The following is an 18,454-nucleotide window of genomic DNA, read 5'->3' as shown; positions in this document are numbered from 1 at the left end:
GTAATGGGGATTTCCTTTGCCTAACCGTATTCACTTGGACTCTATTACTATTTTAAATATCAGCCATACATTTGGCTTCTAAAACAATTTAATTTATTTGTGGAATTTTCTTTTATGCTTCACTCTAAAGAATTGTTAAATTTCAAGAAACTTGGACCTCTGGTGAAACTGCTCTCATACGAAGAAAATAAAATTATGTCCAGTCTGCTTAAAGGAGATAATTAAACTAGCTGTCTCGGTCTATTTTGGTCCATTTCCCATTTGTGTATATTTGGTTCCAGCTCTTTTAATTTTTCCTGGCTCTTATCTGTCTTTCTTAGACCTCTCTCTCTCTCTCTCTCTCTCTCTCTCATTCATTCTTTCCTTTTGGTAGCAGGGGATTTTTTTTTTTTTTTGGCTTTAAGATTCTCTTTCCCTTTCCTCCCTCTAGCTCTCTCTTCCTCTATCTCTCTATTCCACAGCCCACCCATCCCCATGTTCCAATATTAACTATTCTGTATTTCTATTTCAAATCTGTTTGAGTCAGCCTCCTTCTCTCCTAGGCTTTTTTTTTTTTCTCTCTTTTTCCTGACCAACTCTCTAAGTGTTTGCTGATAACATCTTGGGGACAGATTATTTTTCATTGGGCCCTTTGTAAGAAGTAGCCAGCTTATTGCATTACTGCAGAACACATTTCAGACTATACAATTGTAACAAACGAACAACTTGTCCTCCACGGACTCACCACAGGATCCAATTAGTTACTAAACCTTTTAGTTAGGTTTTCTAATTATTTTCTGGAGTCATAGCAATTGAACTGCTGAAACAATTCAAAAAAAAAGTTTTCATTTTGCTTCAGGTTTATATATATGCATATATATGCATGCATACGTATATTGCAAGTTAAAACAAAATTATGACTGTAAGCAAAAGGACAGATTTCTAGATAAAACTACACAGACATATTTAAAAGTGAATCAAATAAATACCTCTATGACGTAAAAATGAAAGAAAAGGAGAGAGAGGCATTTTACTTCTTCTGAACATCTAGAATTGTAAATTGTTATAAGTTAAAAATAAAATATAAACATTGATCTGCAAGTCATTACAACAGGTGATCACTTCAGCAAAATCTATATTGCAACTTCAGCACATCTTTATTAGAACTCTTTCATTGTGGGTAAACAGCCACAAAAATAAATGCTGACTTAGAAAGTATAAATACAAATATTTAAACAAAAATATTTGCAGCATTCATAGCGCAAATTGTACCTGAACTGAAGGGCTCTGTGTGTCTATATATATATATATATATATATAACATATGTGTGCATTATATTCACTTCTATCTAACCATATACATATATTTATTTATAATTTGCCAAGTGCTATAAACAAGATACCTGAAACAAAATATATAAAAAGCATTCTATCAACTGATTTGAAAATAAACACAAGGTAAATAGCTATGCACATAAAATAATCTCTTTTTGCTGTATATCTACAGAAACTTAAAGATATCAGCTGAAAAGCCTATATTTTGTTTAAAGCTAGCATTTATTAAATAGCCTGCTCCTTGTAAAATTTGACTCCACAATGGAAAAAAATATTATTTTCATTTTAAAAGTCTTAGTTCAAATGAAAGGAGCAGTTCAAATTTTAGTTGGCTGAAAAAGCCTTTGAATTCCCTAGAACTTTTAATGGTCTTTCAAAAATTAGCTCTACTTAATAAAAGAGACAAAAGTATCAAGATATATATGAATTTAGCCTATTTTTTTATTTCTGTGTGTTCATAGTAAACATTTTTGTAAGTGACAAACACGGGCATATGACCACAGTATCACAATCAAGAAATTTTAAGACAACATTAACAATCACTCAAATTTATGCGGCATCTGCGCAACACAGGTTACATATTTGCAAGGTTTACCTATAAGTACAATAGGTATTAACATTTCACTACATTTAGAAAAAATAAAAGTGACCTGTTAGTGACCACATACATCAAAATATACACAACACAAACTGAAGGCAATCATTAATTTTGTCCCCTTCCGATTCTCTGATTCATTTGAATAGGCAGTGCTGCCAACTGAAACAACTTTCTTTTTTTTTTTCTTTTTCTTTTTTAATACTTAGTATACCAAGTGCATTTTCTAGAACCCAATCTTTGGTCTAAAAGTAAACAAAAGAAAAAAAGTTTTTTTTAAAGAAAAAACAAAACAATAAATGGCCAAAATAATTTCTTGGGTACCTTTACTACGAATGCTTCTTAAATACAAATTACAGTTTAACATTTTTAAACTCTCCCCATAATTTAGGTTGTTCTCAATGTCTGCATCCACCATAAAGATCCATGATAATTTATAATACTGCACACATGGAAATCTGGCGGCTCTTAAGGACAGACTTGTCAGGTTTGAATGAAATGGCAAAGCAGTCACTATTTAGATACACATTCTACTATAATTTTGACTTCCAAACCTTATATTCTACAATGTATTCTCCCCACATTGCACCTCGCTGACACTCCACACCTTGTTAGAATAATAAACAACCCTAAGACTGAACAAACGTACAGAAATGCGGGGGGGGGGGGCTTAATAAAAAATACCTGGACTTATTTTGTAATTATCATTTACAATGCAAATGTGTGTAAAACGTTCACTTACAGTCTGGTCCCAGGGATGTTAATGTATTAAAGGGTTGGAAGAAGACCCCTGATTTTGATGTGTGAAATAATCAGACAGTCCCCCGGACAGTCCCGTCGTGAAACTTGGCAAAGAGGGTCTTAAAGACTCACAGGGCAGGGTCGAGGGGGCCTGCGGAGACGTGGACGAGGACGCGGCCCGGGCGCTCATGGACGTGCTGCTCTGCGAAGTCATTGACGGGTGCGGGACGTGGGGGAAAAAGTAACTGGTCTGGCCCGCGAGCAGGTTGACCGAGCAGGGGTTGAGGGAGTAGGTCCCGGAGCAGGGCACCGACAGGCCGCAGGGCACCGAGGCGGCGAGCGCGGCGGCCGTGAGGTGGTGCGTGGCGTACGGGATTTCCCCGTTGACCAGACGGTCCACGCTCAGGCCGTTGGCTGTGGAGAAGGAGTGGTTGTTACCCAGCGAGTTCTGAGTCAACACGGAGCTGTAGGGCATGGGGTGGCTGGGGTAGGCCGACGTGGTGCCGTTGTAACTCAAAGTGCTGCTGGCGCGGGGGTGGTGCAGGGACAGGAAGGGCGACATGGGCCAGTAGAGGGAGCCGGCGCGGTCCATGAAGGTGAGGCCGGTGGAGGTGAGGCGCGCCCCGCGCTTGAAGGCCAGCTTGGCCCGCGACGTGGTGGAGCGGCGCCGCAGCTTGCCCGTGGTGCCGCCGATGAACACGTCGTCGCTCGAGGGGTCCAGCATCCAGTAGTTGCCCTTGCCCGGGTCGTCATAGTGGCGCGGCACCTTCACGAAGCACTTGTTGAGGGACAGGTTGTGGCGAATGGAGTTCTGCCAGCCCTGCTTGTTCTCGCGGTAGTAAGGGAAGTTCTTCATGATAAACTCGTAGATGCCATTGAGCGTGAGCCGCTTCTCGGGGCTCTGCCGGATGGCCATCATGATGAGCGCGTTGTAGCTGAACGGCGGCTTCTCGTACTTGCCGTTCTTCTTCTCGCCCTCCTTGCCCCCCTCCCCGTCCTTGCCGCCCTCGCCCGCCCCCTTCTTCTCCTCCCCCCCGGCGCCGGCGCCCTTCTCTTTCTCGTCCGGCCCGACGGGCGCCAGCTCCCCGGGCCCGCCGCCCGGCTCGCCCTTGCCGCCCAGCCCGTCCGCTTTGGCCCCGTCCAGCGCGGCGGCCGGGGGCGGCGGCGGCGGCGGCGGCGGGAGCAGCAGCTGCTGGGGGCCCTTGTCGTCGTCGGCGGCCGGGGCGCCCCGTGCAGGGGGCGGCGGCGGCGGCGGTTGCTGCTGTGGTGGCGGCGGCGGCGGTTGCGGGGCGGGCGGCGGCGGGTGGTGGTGGTGGTGGTGGTGGTGGTGGTGGTGCTGGGGGTGGTGGCTGTTGTGGTGGCCGTGGCTCGCGTGGTGGTTGTCGTTCTGGACCGCCTCTGGCACCAGGCTGTTGATGCTGAACGAGGACTTGGGGATCATTTTCACCTCTTTCCTATCTCCCATGTCCAGCATCACCCAGTCGTCGGGGGGAAACGGCGGCGGCGGCGGCGCGGGAGCGGGGCAGCGGAGCGGCGGGCGGCGGCGACCGTTGGGTGCCGAGCGGGGCGCGGGCTGCGCGGGCGGCGGCGGCGGCGGCACTGAGCGCTTCGGCAGCAGCGCAGTTGGACCGCAGGCTCCGGCGCTGGCAAGTCATGTAGCAAGAGCAGCAACCACCCCTCAGGAATTAGAAGAAAAAAAAAAGGGGGGAAAGAAAAAAAGAAAGAGAGAGAAAAAAAGAAACAACCACCGCCCCGGGGGTGAAGCTCCCTCGCTCCCAACTCTACTTCTTGGTCTCCCCCCCCACCCCCCGCTCCCCCCCCTGCTGCTTCCTCCTCCTCCTCCTCCTCCTCCTCCTCCTCTCGCAGCAGCAGTCACAGCAGCAGCAGCAGCAGCAGCAGCCCAAAGGGGGGGAGAGCCGGGCGGCGGGCGGGCGCGTCCCGGAGCGGCCGCGGCGAGGATGGGGAGACAGCGATCGAGGCGGCTATAGCCACAATTAATTTTCCGAGCTACAGGCGCACACTAGGGCTGTAAAAAAATTTTTGGTTTAACCTTTCCTGCCGCTGGGCCAATCAGAGCCAGCGGCGTGCGGGAGCGTCTCTCCTGCCGTCGACCAATCGGCGGGTCCGGACCCACCCACCCCCGCCCCACCCCGCCCCGCCCTCCGGCTCCCGCCCCCTCGGGCGCTCGCCTCCCCCTCTCCGCGGGCCTCGGCCTCGCGGCCGCGCGGAGCCGCGTAGGGATACGCCGGTGGGAGCACGCTGCGCCACGGCCCTTCTCTGCGCCCCCTCCACCCGTTCTACCCCGCGGGTCTGCTCAACCGAAATCCCCCTCTTAGGGCAAATATCTCACATTTCCGGCTTCCTTTTCATGTAGTGGGTCATTTTCGTTTGAGCGTCAATATTTGTCCTTATTGATTAAAGTTTGTATCCAATTTTATGTTTAAAAGCGGGGGCGGTGGCGGCGGCGGCGGTGGTGGAGAGAAGAGTGGGAGTGCAGGGAGAGGATGCAGGGAGAGGGCAGGAAATGGAGGAGGGAGAGGCGAGGCACTACTTTCCCGAGTCGGCCTTGCAGGCCCGGGTCCGGCATTTCGGAGCCCGTAGGAAAACTGTGCCCCTCGTAGGTAACACTCCTCCGAGGTTTCGGAGGGTTGGGGAGGGAAGGCCCACCTCAGGCGTGGGAGGGAGGTCTCCTATACCTTGGGGGAGGAGGGTCCGGCAGAGGTTTGGAAATGAAGGGATAAGGAGGAGGAAGTGGGCTGGCGAGCGCGGGGCCAAACAGGGTTACTTACTCGGTTCCTGCGGCTCGGGCGGCGGCGAGCTCGGGCGCCGCCGGGAAGCCAGGCCTGGGGCTCCCGGCGCTGCGGCGGCGGGCGAGGGCGGCTCAGTGGTGGGCGCGTTTGATGGCTTTCCGAAATGAGGGGTGCTCAGAGAGAAAACAATACCAAACAATCTCGAAATAAACCAGGTAACACATGCTCTCTATGTGCGTCTCTTCCCCTTCTCTCCCGCTCCAGACCTTCGCTCACGCTCTGGGTGACTCGGTGCCGTTTTCTCCTCGCCGCTCCAGCTTCTCCTCAGCTTCTAATCCGAATTGGAAGCGAGTAGCCGCGAGCTATCACCCTGGAAATGTTTTCATTTTGCTTGTTGACATTGGAGGGAAAATAAGGGTGGGCGTCTATTTCTTTCCGGTTTTTTTTTAAGCCTTCCTATTTTCACTCCCTCTTTTCTTTTTCTTTCCGTTTCTCAAATGCTTTTAATTTGTGCGGGCCTTAATCCTGAAATAACCGCATGCTTCAGCCGGCCCTTTCCCATCCTGAATGCTGCTGGAAGGCGCCTAGGAGCCTTGGGAACGTGGGTCCCACAATTACAGCTTCTTGGGCTTTAGGACTGGGAAGGTTCGGTTGAGGGTTGAAGTGAGTGGGGAGATTGTGATTCGGGGGCTTTAAAGGGATCCCGTGGCCAGGGGCAGGGCTAAGGCCCAGCATTTCCCAGGGATTGGAATTTGGTGCAGGGCATACTGATCAAAGGCTGTTTCATCCCACATGGGCACGAAACATACCACATTTTACGGAGGATGTAGCCTGAGAGGAGAGGGAGGTGGAGGAGAAGCATAAATGAAAAGCACCTTTTCACTCTGTAAGGTAAATAATCATAAAATGTAAACCTTTCTTCACCTCGATAAACTCTCAAATTATCTGACAGATTTGGTATTTACGAAAACGAAGGAAGAAAAGCGGTGCTTATGTACGATGTTAAATTTCAATTCTAATATAAAGAATGCAATTGATGAATACTCAGGTTAATAGGGAGTTATTCCACTCTCCCCATCCCACCCCTACCTTGAAATTATGAGAGAGAGAATAAACTCTGAAGAGAATAATAGACAATTATAAATAGATAATGATTTTTAAATATGGATCTATTAGGAATGCCATAAAGGAGCTTTGAACATTGGACTAACCTCAACTATCCATTCACTGTATGTGTGTGTCTTCCCCCTATTTCTACATAAGTCCTTCCTTTAAAACAAACTATATTTACATGTGGGAAAATTCAAGGGTTCCAGCTATCGCCGTTAGTGGTGACATGGCCCCAGACTTTGACTTCTAAGCTCCTGATTTCTTACAGAGCCGGGTGAGCTCATGGGTTTTGCGGACTCGGCTGGAGAGATCTGTGGGCCTTCCTCTTTCTGCTCACTTTTCCTCCTCCCACTCTTCTCCCCTCCGCAGGCCTGTTATTCCTCCTTTTCCTCAACTCGCATTCCTGCCTCCTCCCCTCTTCCCGCCTCCTCCCCCTCACTCCCCCCACCCCTCTTCTCCTTCTATTCCACTCCCTCACTCCATTCCTCCACCTACTCCTCCCCATTTCTCCCCCCACAGCCCCCCTTCTCATCACCACTTATAATGGCACACAAGGGCTCCCTCTGAGGTGGACGGCCCGGTACGTTTTCGTAGTCGGTCTAGCGTGAAATGATTCGGTGTAACCGGATTCTTGGGAAAGGACAGGTTACGTAAACATTTACTGATGTGGAGTAACTATACTATTTGTACTCTGATATGCAGGAAGGAAAGTGTTGATTAACACAGAAGAAAAAAAAGCGAAATTAGCTGATTGCATGCTCATAAGTGCAAGCTGTCATTGAACTGCTTTTAAAATAGACACAGCTGGGTGTTTGTGTTGAAAAATTTCTTGTGTTTTTGCTAATACTGAAATAAGCATGATTTTGTATACCAAACATTTTCAGATCATTAAAATTTGTAATCTGTGCTGGTTTTAAACACAAAGAAAAGAAACAGAATCATTTCGATGTAAAATTTGCTGATATTATATTAACTCAATCAGGTCTGTACAAATTGTGCATTGTGCCTCCTAAAATCTGTTTGATCAATTTAATACACAAAGTGCCAAACGTGGGTATTGTTTGTTAACATTGGACATTTTATTCAAATCCAAGCTCAGCAGCAAACTGGAGGAGCACTCCTTGAATCCAACACCAGCACTGACTGATGAATTTTTAATGTTTTAAGGTGTTTCTTAGGTCAAAGCTGAGTGTTCATTGTTTTGTAATCCTGCATAAAATTTTAGCAGGTGAAAATAAGTTTTTCTTCTGTTTACTTTCAAATAGCAAAAACTGGGGTCTGCTAATGAGAGCTGCAATAATCTGATTTTATGTGCCAGGAGCTTATATTGACTGGGAAAATGTTTTGCATGCAAATTAAAAATGTGTTATATTATTTTAAGGATTGCATGGATGCAAGTCTTAAAATAGGATATTTGTGTAGGAATAAATAGATTCCAGTTTAATATAATCATATTAAAGATATATTCTCCCTAATGACAAAGGTTATTTGCAGTTTGGGGGGGAGGTGAGTTTGAATTCCTTTTAATAATTTTAATTAGACTTTATGGTGAGATAGAGTGATATATATATATGTATACACACACACACACACACACACACACACACACATATATATGGGCTTGTTCAACAAAACATGCACTGTTTACTCAGCAGCCCACATTTGTCTCAGCAGTGGCTTCTTTTTAGAACTGCTACTAGATGAAATGGAGGGGGAGGGGGCTCTTGGACAGAGTATTGTGCAAGTTGAAAGTCCCTGGATGGAGCTTTGTATATCCTACCGGCCAATTTGGGTGCAAATTGGATTTGAACGACTGCCCACATCCACCTCAGGCCTCTTTCCTAAACACAAGAAGCCCTAACTCTGTATTTCCACCTCATTCAGTCTCTGTGATTACCTTCAGAAGACAGAGGGCATCCGGTGGTCTCAGATCTGAAAAAATTCTTTATCACTTTAATATTGTCTCATCATCAGCTTAATCTTGATCTCTCAAACACACAGATCTATAAATGTACACTGGTAACGTCAAAGTCAGAGCAAATGTAATTTTCTGGGATATAATGGTAAATTTCTCCTCTGTCTGCCTCCCCCTTCACCCCCCAAAAGAGGACAGGCCTTGTAAAGAGTGAGCAGTTCCAACGGAAGAATTCCTTGGGAAATGAATTAAATTATTCTGTCTCTAGTTTTAATTAATAGCCAAGGCCCCACAGCCAACTGCAGGGAGCAGCACGTTTAGCTTCTCCATCTGGCGGTGCTACACTGAGTCTTCCTTAGGGCCTATTTCCCGCTTTTGGTTGGTGCCTTGCTTCTTTTTTCCTTGTTACCTGCTGGTTAAAGGAGGACGAGCCATTTTTGCCTAAAATCCACCCTGCTCTCGGCTCCCTGGATAGGGTGTCCTTGGAGCGGTGCCCACCGCCAGGCTCTGGGTAAAGCTCTCTTCCTGCAGATGCAAGGGGAGTCCCTGACCCTGTGATGTTTGTGAGTGAGCGGAACCCTTGCAGAGGCATCCAGGTATTTCCAGAGATCCTGTGACTATCAAGGTCTGCTCTCGCTGAAGCCAACTCGTCCTTAATCCCTTCCTAACAGCAGGTAATGGTGCTAACATTTAGTGATTGTAAGTTACCCTTCAGTGTGTTGTATCCTTGTTCTGTGGGTTTTGGTTACAGGTTATACGATTAGGTTTGCGAGAACAGTAGTGAACTAAACTTCTCAGTAAGAGGTCTTCACACCAGGGAAGTGTTACTTTTCTGCAGCAGCCTTGCCTCGTCACTCATTAGGGAGCTGCAGGTTGTCAAGCGGCTGCTCTTAGAGCACGCGCACGCACCCTCAATATCCCCAGGGACGCGCACACGTGCACGCGCACACCACAAACACACACACACACACACATATACACACACACACACCTCACTAAAACTAAATTAAGAAGCCGATGATTAAGACAAGCGTCTACTAGGCCTGTCATTTCAGCATCCTTCCATCATAACATTGTGGCACCGGCAATTTTGCTTGAGAACTTTGAGAAAAAATAATTCATGGGAGAGCCTCGTATTTGAGAGTCGAAATGTTTAACTTGTATAAGCTGGGGAACCACTTCGGAAATGAGAAAGTCCAAAGTTAAAAAAAATTTTTTTTTAAGTAAAGAAGAAGAAGAGAAGGAAGAGGAGGTCTGGATAGAGACCCTGGGACTCCCCAGGCAGGTTGCTGTGACTCTGCCAGAAAGCTTCCAAGCTCTCTGAAGGCGAGCACATACTGATCCAAAGGAATCGTCTTGAGACCTGCAACAAAATACACTTGGGAGAAGCTTCTTCCCAATATTACCCCCACAGAGAGCCAGGCTTGGAGAAATCCATGAGGATGGTCCTTCGACCACCCCAGGGTCGAAGGACTTTTATAAAGTCTCTCTGAACAACCTCTCAGTCGAACACTCTGCACATCTCTTGTAAATATAAAATGTCCAATAGTCGTTTACATGTTTCCTGTTATTTGCCAGCTGCTTGGGATCTCTGAGGGTGGACAATTTGCAGAGGGAGTTGAGTCCCTGATAGTGTGAGGGCAGGCCCGTTCCATTTTTTGACCTGATCCAATTAGGAGAAATAGTCCCACACCTTTCGGGCAATCGTGCCCTGAGAGGCCAATTTCTCGTTTTCCTCCAGAAGCCCTAGGAAATGGCGCAGCCCATCCTTCAGAGGGGTCAGGAAATGCTAAAGGGAAAGACAAAGAGTGGAAGGGGTGATGGTAAACGGGAATGACGGAAGCTAGTTCTCAGGTCCTTATATTTAACCCTTCAGTCTATCTGAAAAGGGAGGAAGTGAGAGTTGGCAAAAGTCAGCACACAAGACAATGCTACCTTGGATTTTTCACCAGTGGGACATGGAAAGAGGGGGGAAAATGACTTCATAAGTATTCATCGGCCTGAAAGAAGAACTTACAGGCCTCAAAATGCTGGTCTCCTAGAGTTCGAGCGCCTTACTATCCCATTCCTGTTCTCCTTAATTAGTTGGAACTTCAATTTGATTTCCCGTAAGACACCGAATAATCTACTTTGGGAAATGCTAACAGCACTCTTTGGAGAATGTGGGGCATCGAGTTTCCTCTATTCTGAAGCACCATCCCAAAAGGTCCCCCAAACTCCAGTCGTTGTGAGGAAAGATGAAGCGGTGCGGCTTAGTGACAATTATTAGGACGGTCAGCTCTGAACCAGTCACCCTCTCAATAGTTAAAAGTACACGAAGAGCACCGAACAATAGAGAAGATTGATAGTATGTTTTAGACAATGCTCGCACCCACTGACGGTCGTCAGGAATGATGAGGGAGAAAACTGCCTGCGCTGGGGTGAGCAGGCCAGGAGGCAAGCAGAGACCCTTCCACCCCAAAGTCCCCCTTCGCATTTGAAAAGTCTCATGAGACAAAGTAAACTGTTTACTAATCGAATACGTCCGCTTCCTTTCTAAAAACCCAAGTGGACAAACCAATGAGCCAGTTTTTACTTCGTGTCTGTCTCATACCCACCTGTCTCCTCACTCTCGAACTGCAGTTCCCGTAGGTCTTCCCCTCCCCCTCCAACTTGAAGCAGTGGAAAATATGTTGGAGCAGCGTTTCGAAAAAGGTCCTGATCCTCTCCCTCCCTCGCTAACCCCTCGAGGCTGTAACGGCGACGGATCCCTGCGAGGAGCATCACGGAATCCGGGCTCCCGGGGCCTGCGCTCCGCTCCTGCCTGCTAGCACCCGCGCGCCTACCCCGCGCTCCATTGTCGCCCGCGCCTGCCCAGCGCAGTCCTGCTAGAGGACTTGCCTTTAGGTTTTATTTCCGGATTTACCCCTCTTAGAGTTACCTTTTCAGCCCAGATGTCTCGTGTTTGCACATGACGCCGGAAGCACGCATACAGATCAATATTTTTGGGCTAAGAGGTCATCTGCCACAGTGAACGTGGAAAAAAAATAGAGCCCAGTTAAAGGTTTTAAGCTTATTATTTGTATAAAGCACAGCTCAGAGTTAAAAGATTGGGGTGCGTGCAGGTGAAGTTAATTTGAATATTCAATTACATAGAAGGGGTGTTGGACCCAGTGGGGGAGAGCAGTTATACCCCTGTTTGTCTCCTGCCCTTTGGAAGGAGCCGAAGGCAGGGAGGAGAGGAGCGGCCAGGGTAAGCTAGATGCAGGATGGCTTCAGGAACAAATTACCGCTATGATGTGCAAACAAAACAACCCTACTCTTCCGTTTCAGAAACTACAACAAAGGTAGTGGGGAGGGTCACTTTTATTTTAAAAACAGTCCTAGGTAGGTTCTTGTTTACCAATTTTAGTATCTTTCTTCTGAGCTTGTCCTAAGGCACGCAGGAGAGAAAGTAACGTTCAAGAAGAAAGCCGGGTCGGCAAGTTTGGCTCCCGAGCGTGTGAACTATGAATCACCGCGGTGAAGATCTTTTTTTTTTTTTCTCACCCTTTTCTTTTCTCCTGGAGCGTGAACTTGTTAGATAAGATAGATGAGGCCACAAGGATGTGGAATCGCTGATAAAGCCCGGCTTCTTGGAGAGCAGCCTGTGAGGCTGCTGCGTTGCCTCGGACGGAGCTGAGGGGCGCGGGGCTCGTTTCGGCGCTGCCCCAACGCAAGTCCTCGCGGCCGCCCGCGGGCTGCACCCCGCGCTGGGATCGCTGCCCAGGCAGCCTATCCTCTGGCCTTAGAGGAAGCACCCCAGAAGACAAAAGAACGGCCCCAGCTGGGCTGAGTATCTACTCTCCGGAACACAAAACGGGGCCCGTAGGTTTTCCTGGAATAAGTTCGAAGTCCGGACCACAAAGCAATCGGAGGGTGGGAGACACTAAATTTTAAAGAAGTCTGGAATCAGGCGTGAAACACTATTTTCCCCATTGATTAGAAGTGGTTCCCTTTCCCTATTTATATATATATATATATGCACATGCTATTGATTACACACCGCGATTTACTTGAAAAAATGCTTAGAGTATCTTTAGCACACGCTCCTCAGTCTTTCAATTAGCACTGGATTTTGCCCCGGGATTGCTCCCTAGGGCGGACAAATGGAGCCAACTCATCTCCAGCGACTTTTTTTTTTCGCCCACGTGCGTATCCACGCCAGAGCTTTAGAAGCAGTTTAAAATCCCCAGCCTTGGTTTCACTTGATATTGTTGTTGTTGTTATTGATAAATATTGGGTCATACACAGCCACTTGTCAGAGCCTTTGGCTCCATCTCGCAGCTGCAGCTCCTAGCGGGGCGTTTGAGTCTTGTTCTAGGAACTGGAGGGATTTGTTGGGAAAAGAATTGCATAGTCTCTGCTCCTTCAGTTGTGGAGATGGCCCCTTAAAATCCTACTTCTTGTCTGTCTACTGTCACGTTTATTTCTTTATTTGTTCATATATGTGAACACTGGGTAGACGTGTGTCTCTTTTCCCCCCGTATCTTCTAATTGAAATTATCGTCAAAATAAAAAGGGATAAACTATTGACCCCAGTTTTCTTAAGTATATCTGAAACTAAAAAGAACATAGGTGGGTGGACAGATAATTTTTGTAATTGCTGGGGGATGGTTGAGTCGGTAGGACGTTTGGGGCTTGTGTAATTGGAGTAATTTATACAGTTTATCTTTCAACTGTGCTGTATATACTCTTTCCCTTGATACTGCACACGAACTGAGCCCATGGTCGGCTTGTCTTGGCATGTTTGAAGCCCCAGACACCCAACAGTATCATTACAGGAAAGAGACAAAACCCTAAAGACTCGAGGCAGGGAGGCGTCTGCCTTGAGGTGAATGGGGAGTTTGTCTTGGCGCTGGACTTTTCGGGTAAGCGCACCCACTGGCTCAGACTGCCTGGCAGCGCAGCGTTAAGGTCTTCCCCGCGCAGAAGTGCAGGGAAGGGGTGGGGAAAGAAACAGCTGATTTTCGACATTTCAAAGGGACTCTTTCTATTTATCAGTGTTACCGAAGTGTACGTTACTGGAGAAACAACAAAACAAGCATAGAGCTGCAATTTTCAAGAAAATAGGTTCCCCAAATATAAAAATAAAAAAGTAGCAGAGAAGATGTATAATTCAATCAAATTACACAAAATTGCTTGAAAATCCAGAACAGTAGCGATCCATTATGCCTCTGTTTTATTAGTGACAAGTACAATTACTCTAAAATAAAGAACATGGTGAATATATAATTGGCTGTAATCATGTTAGTGTTTGAATAAAAATGACGGGAACATTTAACACTTTGACAACAAAATGTTCAGAAATAACTTATTTATTCAAACAGTTTTTATTTTCCACCAAGTGAAGGAGAAACACAGTTTGCTTAGGAAAATCAATGACTTTTCCCTGCAATAAATAAATATCCAAAAGGGGAAAAAAACAGCCCCACACCTCTATATTATTACTATTATTATTTTTAACCAGCAAGAAGCTTAATCCTGTGTTTGGAGTCACCACCGCCTAATGGTTGTTGGGTACCGACGTCCGCCACCTAGAGGAAAAGCTCTGCAGCTCACCCGTTTTCCGGCGGTGACCTCGGGAATCAAAGTTAATAAATATTCCTTTGCAAATTGCTCTCCAAACTAACTTACCCTCCCCCACCCCTCAGTCCCCTTCCGCCCTACAAAATCGTCACAATATTTTCTTAGTAATTGCTCTGTGCAATTGACAGAAGTGCCGAGTCCCCGGCAGCGCGGTCCTCTCCCAGCAAAGAGCCAGAGCGCGCTGGGGAAGTAGGTCAGGGAATATTTGCGTCTGGAGAGAGAATCTACTTTCGACCAAAATTCTTCTAGAGCAGCCTGAATTCGGGTCTCATAAAGCAACAGCTGATGCTGGAACCCCACATTCCAGTGCTTTTTTTTTCTTTTCTTTTTTTTTAGGGCGTTCTTAGGGAAAACACAGCCCGGATCCCTCTGTCCGCCAGTTGCTTACCGCGGGGCCCCTTTTCCCGAATTCTCCCCGGTCCACATGCCCCTCCCCGCCGCAGACACGGAGTTGTGAGGTCCGGGCTCTCTCTAATCGGTCCTTCGAGACCAACGGGACCTTTGATTTTCCTAAATAGGTTATAAAGGCATTAAGGGGAAGGCCATGTTTTGAGGGGTCACCCCTGTGGCCCTGGAGGCCGAACCAGGAGAAATCCCACATCTTTACACTGAATCCTGGAATTTCGAGAAACTTCCGCAGTGTGCTGGGTAATTTGAGGACGGACCCGAAGAGACTAGGGACCTTTTCTGCATTTTAGTTTTGGTGGATACTATTGGCTTCTCCCGCAGAAAAAGCCAGCCTTACACCCGGGTCTTGCCTGGCTGTTCTCAAGGAAGTCTTGGGGAAAAGAGATGCTAAGCGAGTGTGAGGAGCTAAGAAAAGAGAAATAAGGAAGGTGTTCGGGGCGCTCAGTGGCTGCTTGATAGCCGAGCAGCGGACTGTGCATGTCCGCGCGCCGGCCCTGCAGGCGTTTCTCCCCGCCCCACGCGTCCAAAGTTTTGTTTTGCTTTGCTTTAATGTACCTAGAATACTGTTCAAGCTGAAAGTTTGCTAGAAAGCCGAAGAAGGAACAAGCAAGCTGAATTCGTTTTGGAAAACAAAACATCATCAACAACAAAAAAACCCACCCTGATAAATAATTGGACTTCAGCTGGGTTTCATTCCTTAAGTTTTCCCTTCCCTCTCTTCCTCCCCTCTTTGCTTTCCTTTCTCAGTTTCTCAACTTCCCCGCCCCCCATCCCCATCCCTATCTTTATTTCTGTCTTTATAACCTATCCAAATCCCTATCTCCAAATCTCTCTATGTGTAAGAGAAAAGAAGCAGCGTGAGGTGGGTGGAGGTGACCATTTTTACGCTGAATTTCGGAACCTCCCTATTTGTCAGTTCTCAGCCCCGACGCTGCTGGAGTTTAAAGGAGACATCCCAGAGATGACTCTTCCTCTCATTCTTCCCAGAGGCAACTTCAGAACCATGGACCTGTTTACCTACTGCAGAAATTTTTTTTTTAAGATAGTCGAAATATAGATATAGGTACATCTCCTCTAAAACGGATGTCCCAGTACATACCTCCCCTATGGAGTGAGGCACGCCCCAATACCCTAATAACCCAAGTCCTAAGAATTGTTCCGTTTTGTTTTATATAAAACTAGTGCTTCCACTCTCAACTCCCAGGTCTGTCACTCCTCTCCCGCATTATATTAACAGGCGATGTTAGCCTTCCCCTACGTGTTCAGGCTGCTAATGCGGTCCACTTAACGCAACAAAAATGCTCATCTGTGGAGATTTCCCCAAGGCTAGCCGCGATGCTCTCTCCTTTCCTTTTCAGGGCAAGTCCTTTCCTCCCTCCCCCTTCTTTGCTTGAGGTGGGGGCTGAAAAAGGGGTTCAACAACCGCGAGCGAGGGTGTGAGCGCTCCCTCCTCTATCTCCTGCCTGCCAATTCACCCAAGAGATAGTGAGTTTTTGGTTTTCTCTTGGGAACAGAAATATCTGGAAGCTTCAGCCGTGCCACCTGGTTGCCTCTTTCAGTTAATTTGCCTTCCTCTTTCTTTTCTTCTCACCTCAGTCTATGAAAGCAGTTCAGGATTGCTCTCACAGCCTCCTCTGCATCCTTTTAGCTCCTGCCTTCTGAAGGAAACTCTGCTGGCTTTTTCTTCTGTTTCAGCAGGAAAGCTGGGTTGGAGATGCACTCTGTAGCGGATTGTTTGTGTATTGTGTACATTTGTCTAGTTTTAATAACTTTTTGGAGGAGACTTTCCTGGGCTTGCTGACATTTCCTCCCCCCCTCCCCCGCCTCTCTATGGAGGAGACTCCCTGGAGGAAGGAATCACCTGAGCTTAGCTGATGGCCTTTTGTCAGTTTCTCTTACTCTTTAAAGTCTGGTCTGGGAAAGTCATGTGTCATCATGATTCATATGTATCCAGTTTCCAAGGAGAAGGACATCAGGGAGAAAGCAAAATAAAACTAACTTAACATATAATAAGTATTATTAGTTAGGTTTTGGTTTAAAAGATGATTGCCTTCATTGCTTCCATCTGGAACACTGTAGATTTTTTTTAAAAAACCCTATAAAGTACAGACATTAGAACAGAGCTTTCCAACTCTGGCTCAACCATGCTCTTTTTCTTACGGATCCTTAGGCAAGTTACTTCACCGTTGTAATTTTCGTTCTTCATCTGAAAAATAAGTGATCTGCATTCATTAATACATAAGATATCATCTACTCACCAAAATCCCCAAAACAGAAAAAACAATTACCCAAACTCTAAGAATCTTTTTTTTTTCTTTTTCTGGAAGCACTAAGAAAATCTCATTCAAACGGCAGCAGCGACATCTAGTGACCATAGTGCTCAATAGTAACAATGACAGTGTGGGAAGTTTACCAAGGAATGGGTTTTCAGAGTGAGACATCTTGGTTTTTCTAATAAATCTTAATTGTCTGGCAAAGAGTACTCTTTTGATATCAAAGAGTTCTTACTGAGTTTAGATTATGGCAATGATTTAAAGAAAGAAAAAGATGCTTAACGACCTCAAGTGTGCATATAAGGCAGTTAAAATTTATAAGAACACTCTTCTAATGTTTTAAATTCCAGGTCAAGAGACTAGTTCTAAAAAATAATTTTGTGGGTTGTGCTTTATCTAACTAATTTTCCAAATTAAAATCAATTGTATTACTGCACAAATACTTAACAAAATTGGAAAGAGGTAGAAATTTCCAAGATTTCCTTTCATCTCGACCAACCATTTAGTTGATTTGAGATTGCTGTCTAGTCAATATCAGGGAACATACTAAAAATAACTCCCTCCTTTAAGTCACCACATATATACTCTGTCCATAACACCTTTGCTCAAAGTATTTCGAAATTCAAAGAAATGGGATTCCCATTACTGGATGGACTCCATCTCTTTTTGTAGCAAAGATTATCTGGGCACCGGTGAAGTCTTAGCAATGGCAGAGACACTATAAAGCCCAAGATGTTTCAGAATAACAATGTTAGCATTTTCTTGGCATTTCACACTTTAGACAGAGGCAAAGAAGAATTCAACTTATTCTCTGTGACTTTATAAGCTGGCCAAGTGTGTGGGCGTAGTTTGTTCATGCACTCAGTGAAGTGTGTGTTTCAATTCCTATTAGCAAAGCAGATGATGACTGTTGGAATATATGGATCCATGTTTTATAACTTTAAAGGAAGCCAATTTTGTTTATTATATTTTATTTTTGACCAGTACTTTATGCACTTTTACTATGTAATTTGGCCACTGATTGACTTGCTAGCTAGTTTAGCCAGGTAGTATTTTAGTGTAATAAGACTCTTAGTTAACCCCGGGGAGAACTTGAGCTAGTCACACCACTTTCTTGACCTTAGTTTCCTTAAATATAAAATGAGGAGGTTGAACGCTCCACTGTCCCTTATTGCTCAAACCAACCATAAATCAATAAATCGTCAACCCTCATTTGCAAAGACCCTCTTCTGGTGCCTCTGTGGTCATCTGTGACTCTTCAATGTCAATGCTGAATTCTCCAGTTAGGCATCTCATCAGAAATTAGAATGGAAAGAATTGACGAATCCCACTTCTTCATGTCCTGCCTACCTCCCGGTTTGTCTGATTTTTAGAAATGACAAAAATCTTAGACTTTCCAGTCAACATTTACCAATTCACTGGCATGCTCTCAGCTCTCTTGTCCATCCAGAAAAATCACAGTGTGGGAATGGGACAAAACTGAACACAAAGCTGGGGCAGCTGTATTTGAACATGTATCCAACATGTTCCCATATCCCCATGGTAATGGTTATTTATTATTATTAGTATTATTATGAACCAGAGCCAAAGTATTCTGGCTGCAAACAGCCTACGTTTCCTTCCTGCTTCTGTGGCCCTATGAATACATTTCTTCAGGAAGGAGGTGGCAGTAAAATGTCTCCCATTTTTATCTGGCTTGGAATATCATTACACACATTTAGCAAGGAGAAGATCGTTCACA

The 18,454-nt window shown here is 45.9% G+C and overlaps 1 protein-coding gene and 1 long non-coding RNA gene across 2 annotated transcripts in view; one reads left to right on the top strand and one right to left on the bottom strand.

Annotated features, from left to right (window-relative positions):
- Positions 1 to 1,737: 1,737 nt before the first annotated feature.
- On the bottom strand, positions 1,738 to 4,435 carry FOXG1 (forkhead box G1). Its single transcript, XM_030854436.2, has one exon. It carries the CDS (start codon positions 4,122 to 4,124, stop codon positions 2,670 to 2,672), a length of 1,455 nt encoding a protein of 484 aa, XP_030710296.1. The 5' UTR covers positions 4,125 to 4,435; the 3' UTR covers positions 1,738 to 2,669.
- Positions 4,436 to 4,919: 484 nt separating this feature from the next.
- The window catches only part of LOC132596863 (uncharacterized), a 44,592-nt gene continuing 31,057 nt past the window's right edge, over positions 4,920 to 18,454 (top strand). Inside the window, exon 1 of the long non-coding RNA XR_011377292.1 lies at positions 4,920 to 5,615. This is a non-coding gene — a long non-coding RNA (uncharacterized lncRNA). The remainder of the gene's footprint in view (positions 5,616 to 18,454) is intronic.

The sequence above is a fragment of the Globicephala melas genome, chromosome 2 (assembly GCF_963455315.2).
Source record: "Globicephala melas chromosome 2, mGloMel1.2, whole genome shotgun sequence".
In the NCBI taxonomy this organism is placed as follows: domain Eukaryota; kingdom Metazoa; phylum Chordata; class Mammalia; order Artiodactyla; family Delphinidae; genus Globicephala; species Globicephala melas.
The sequence above is the reverse complement of the archived record's forward strand: the minus strand, read 5'-3'. Positions and strand labels throughout refer to the sequence as shown.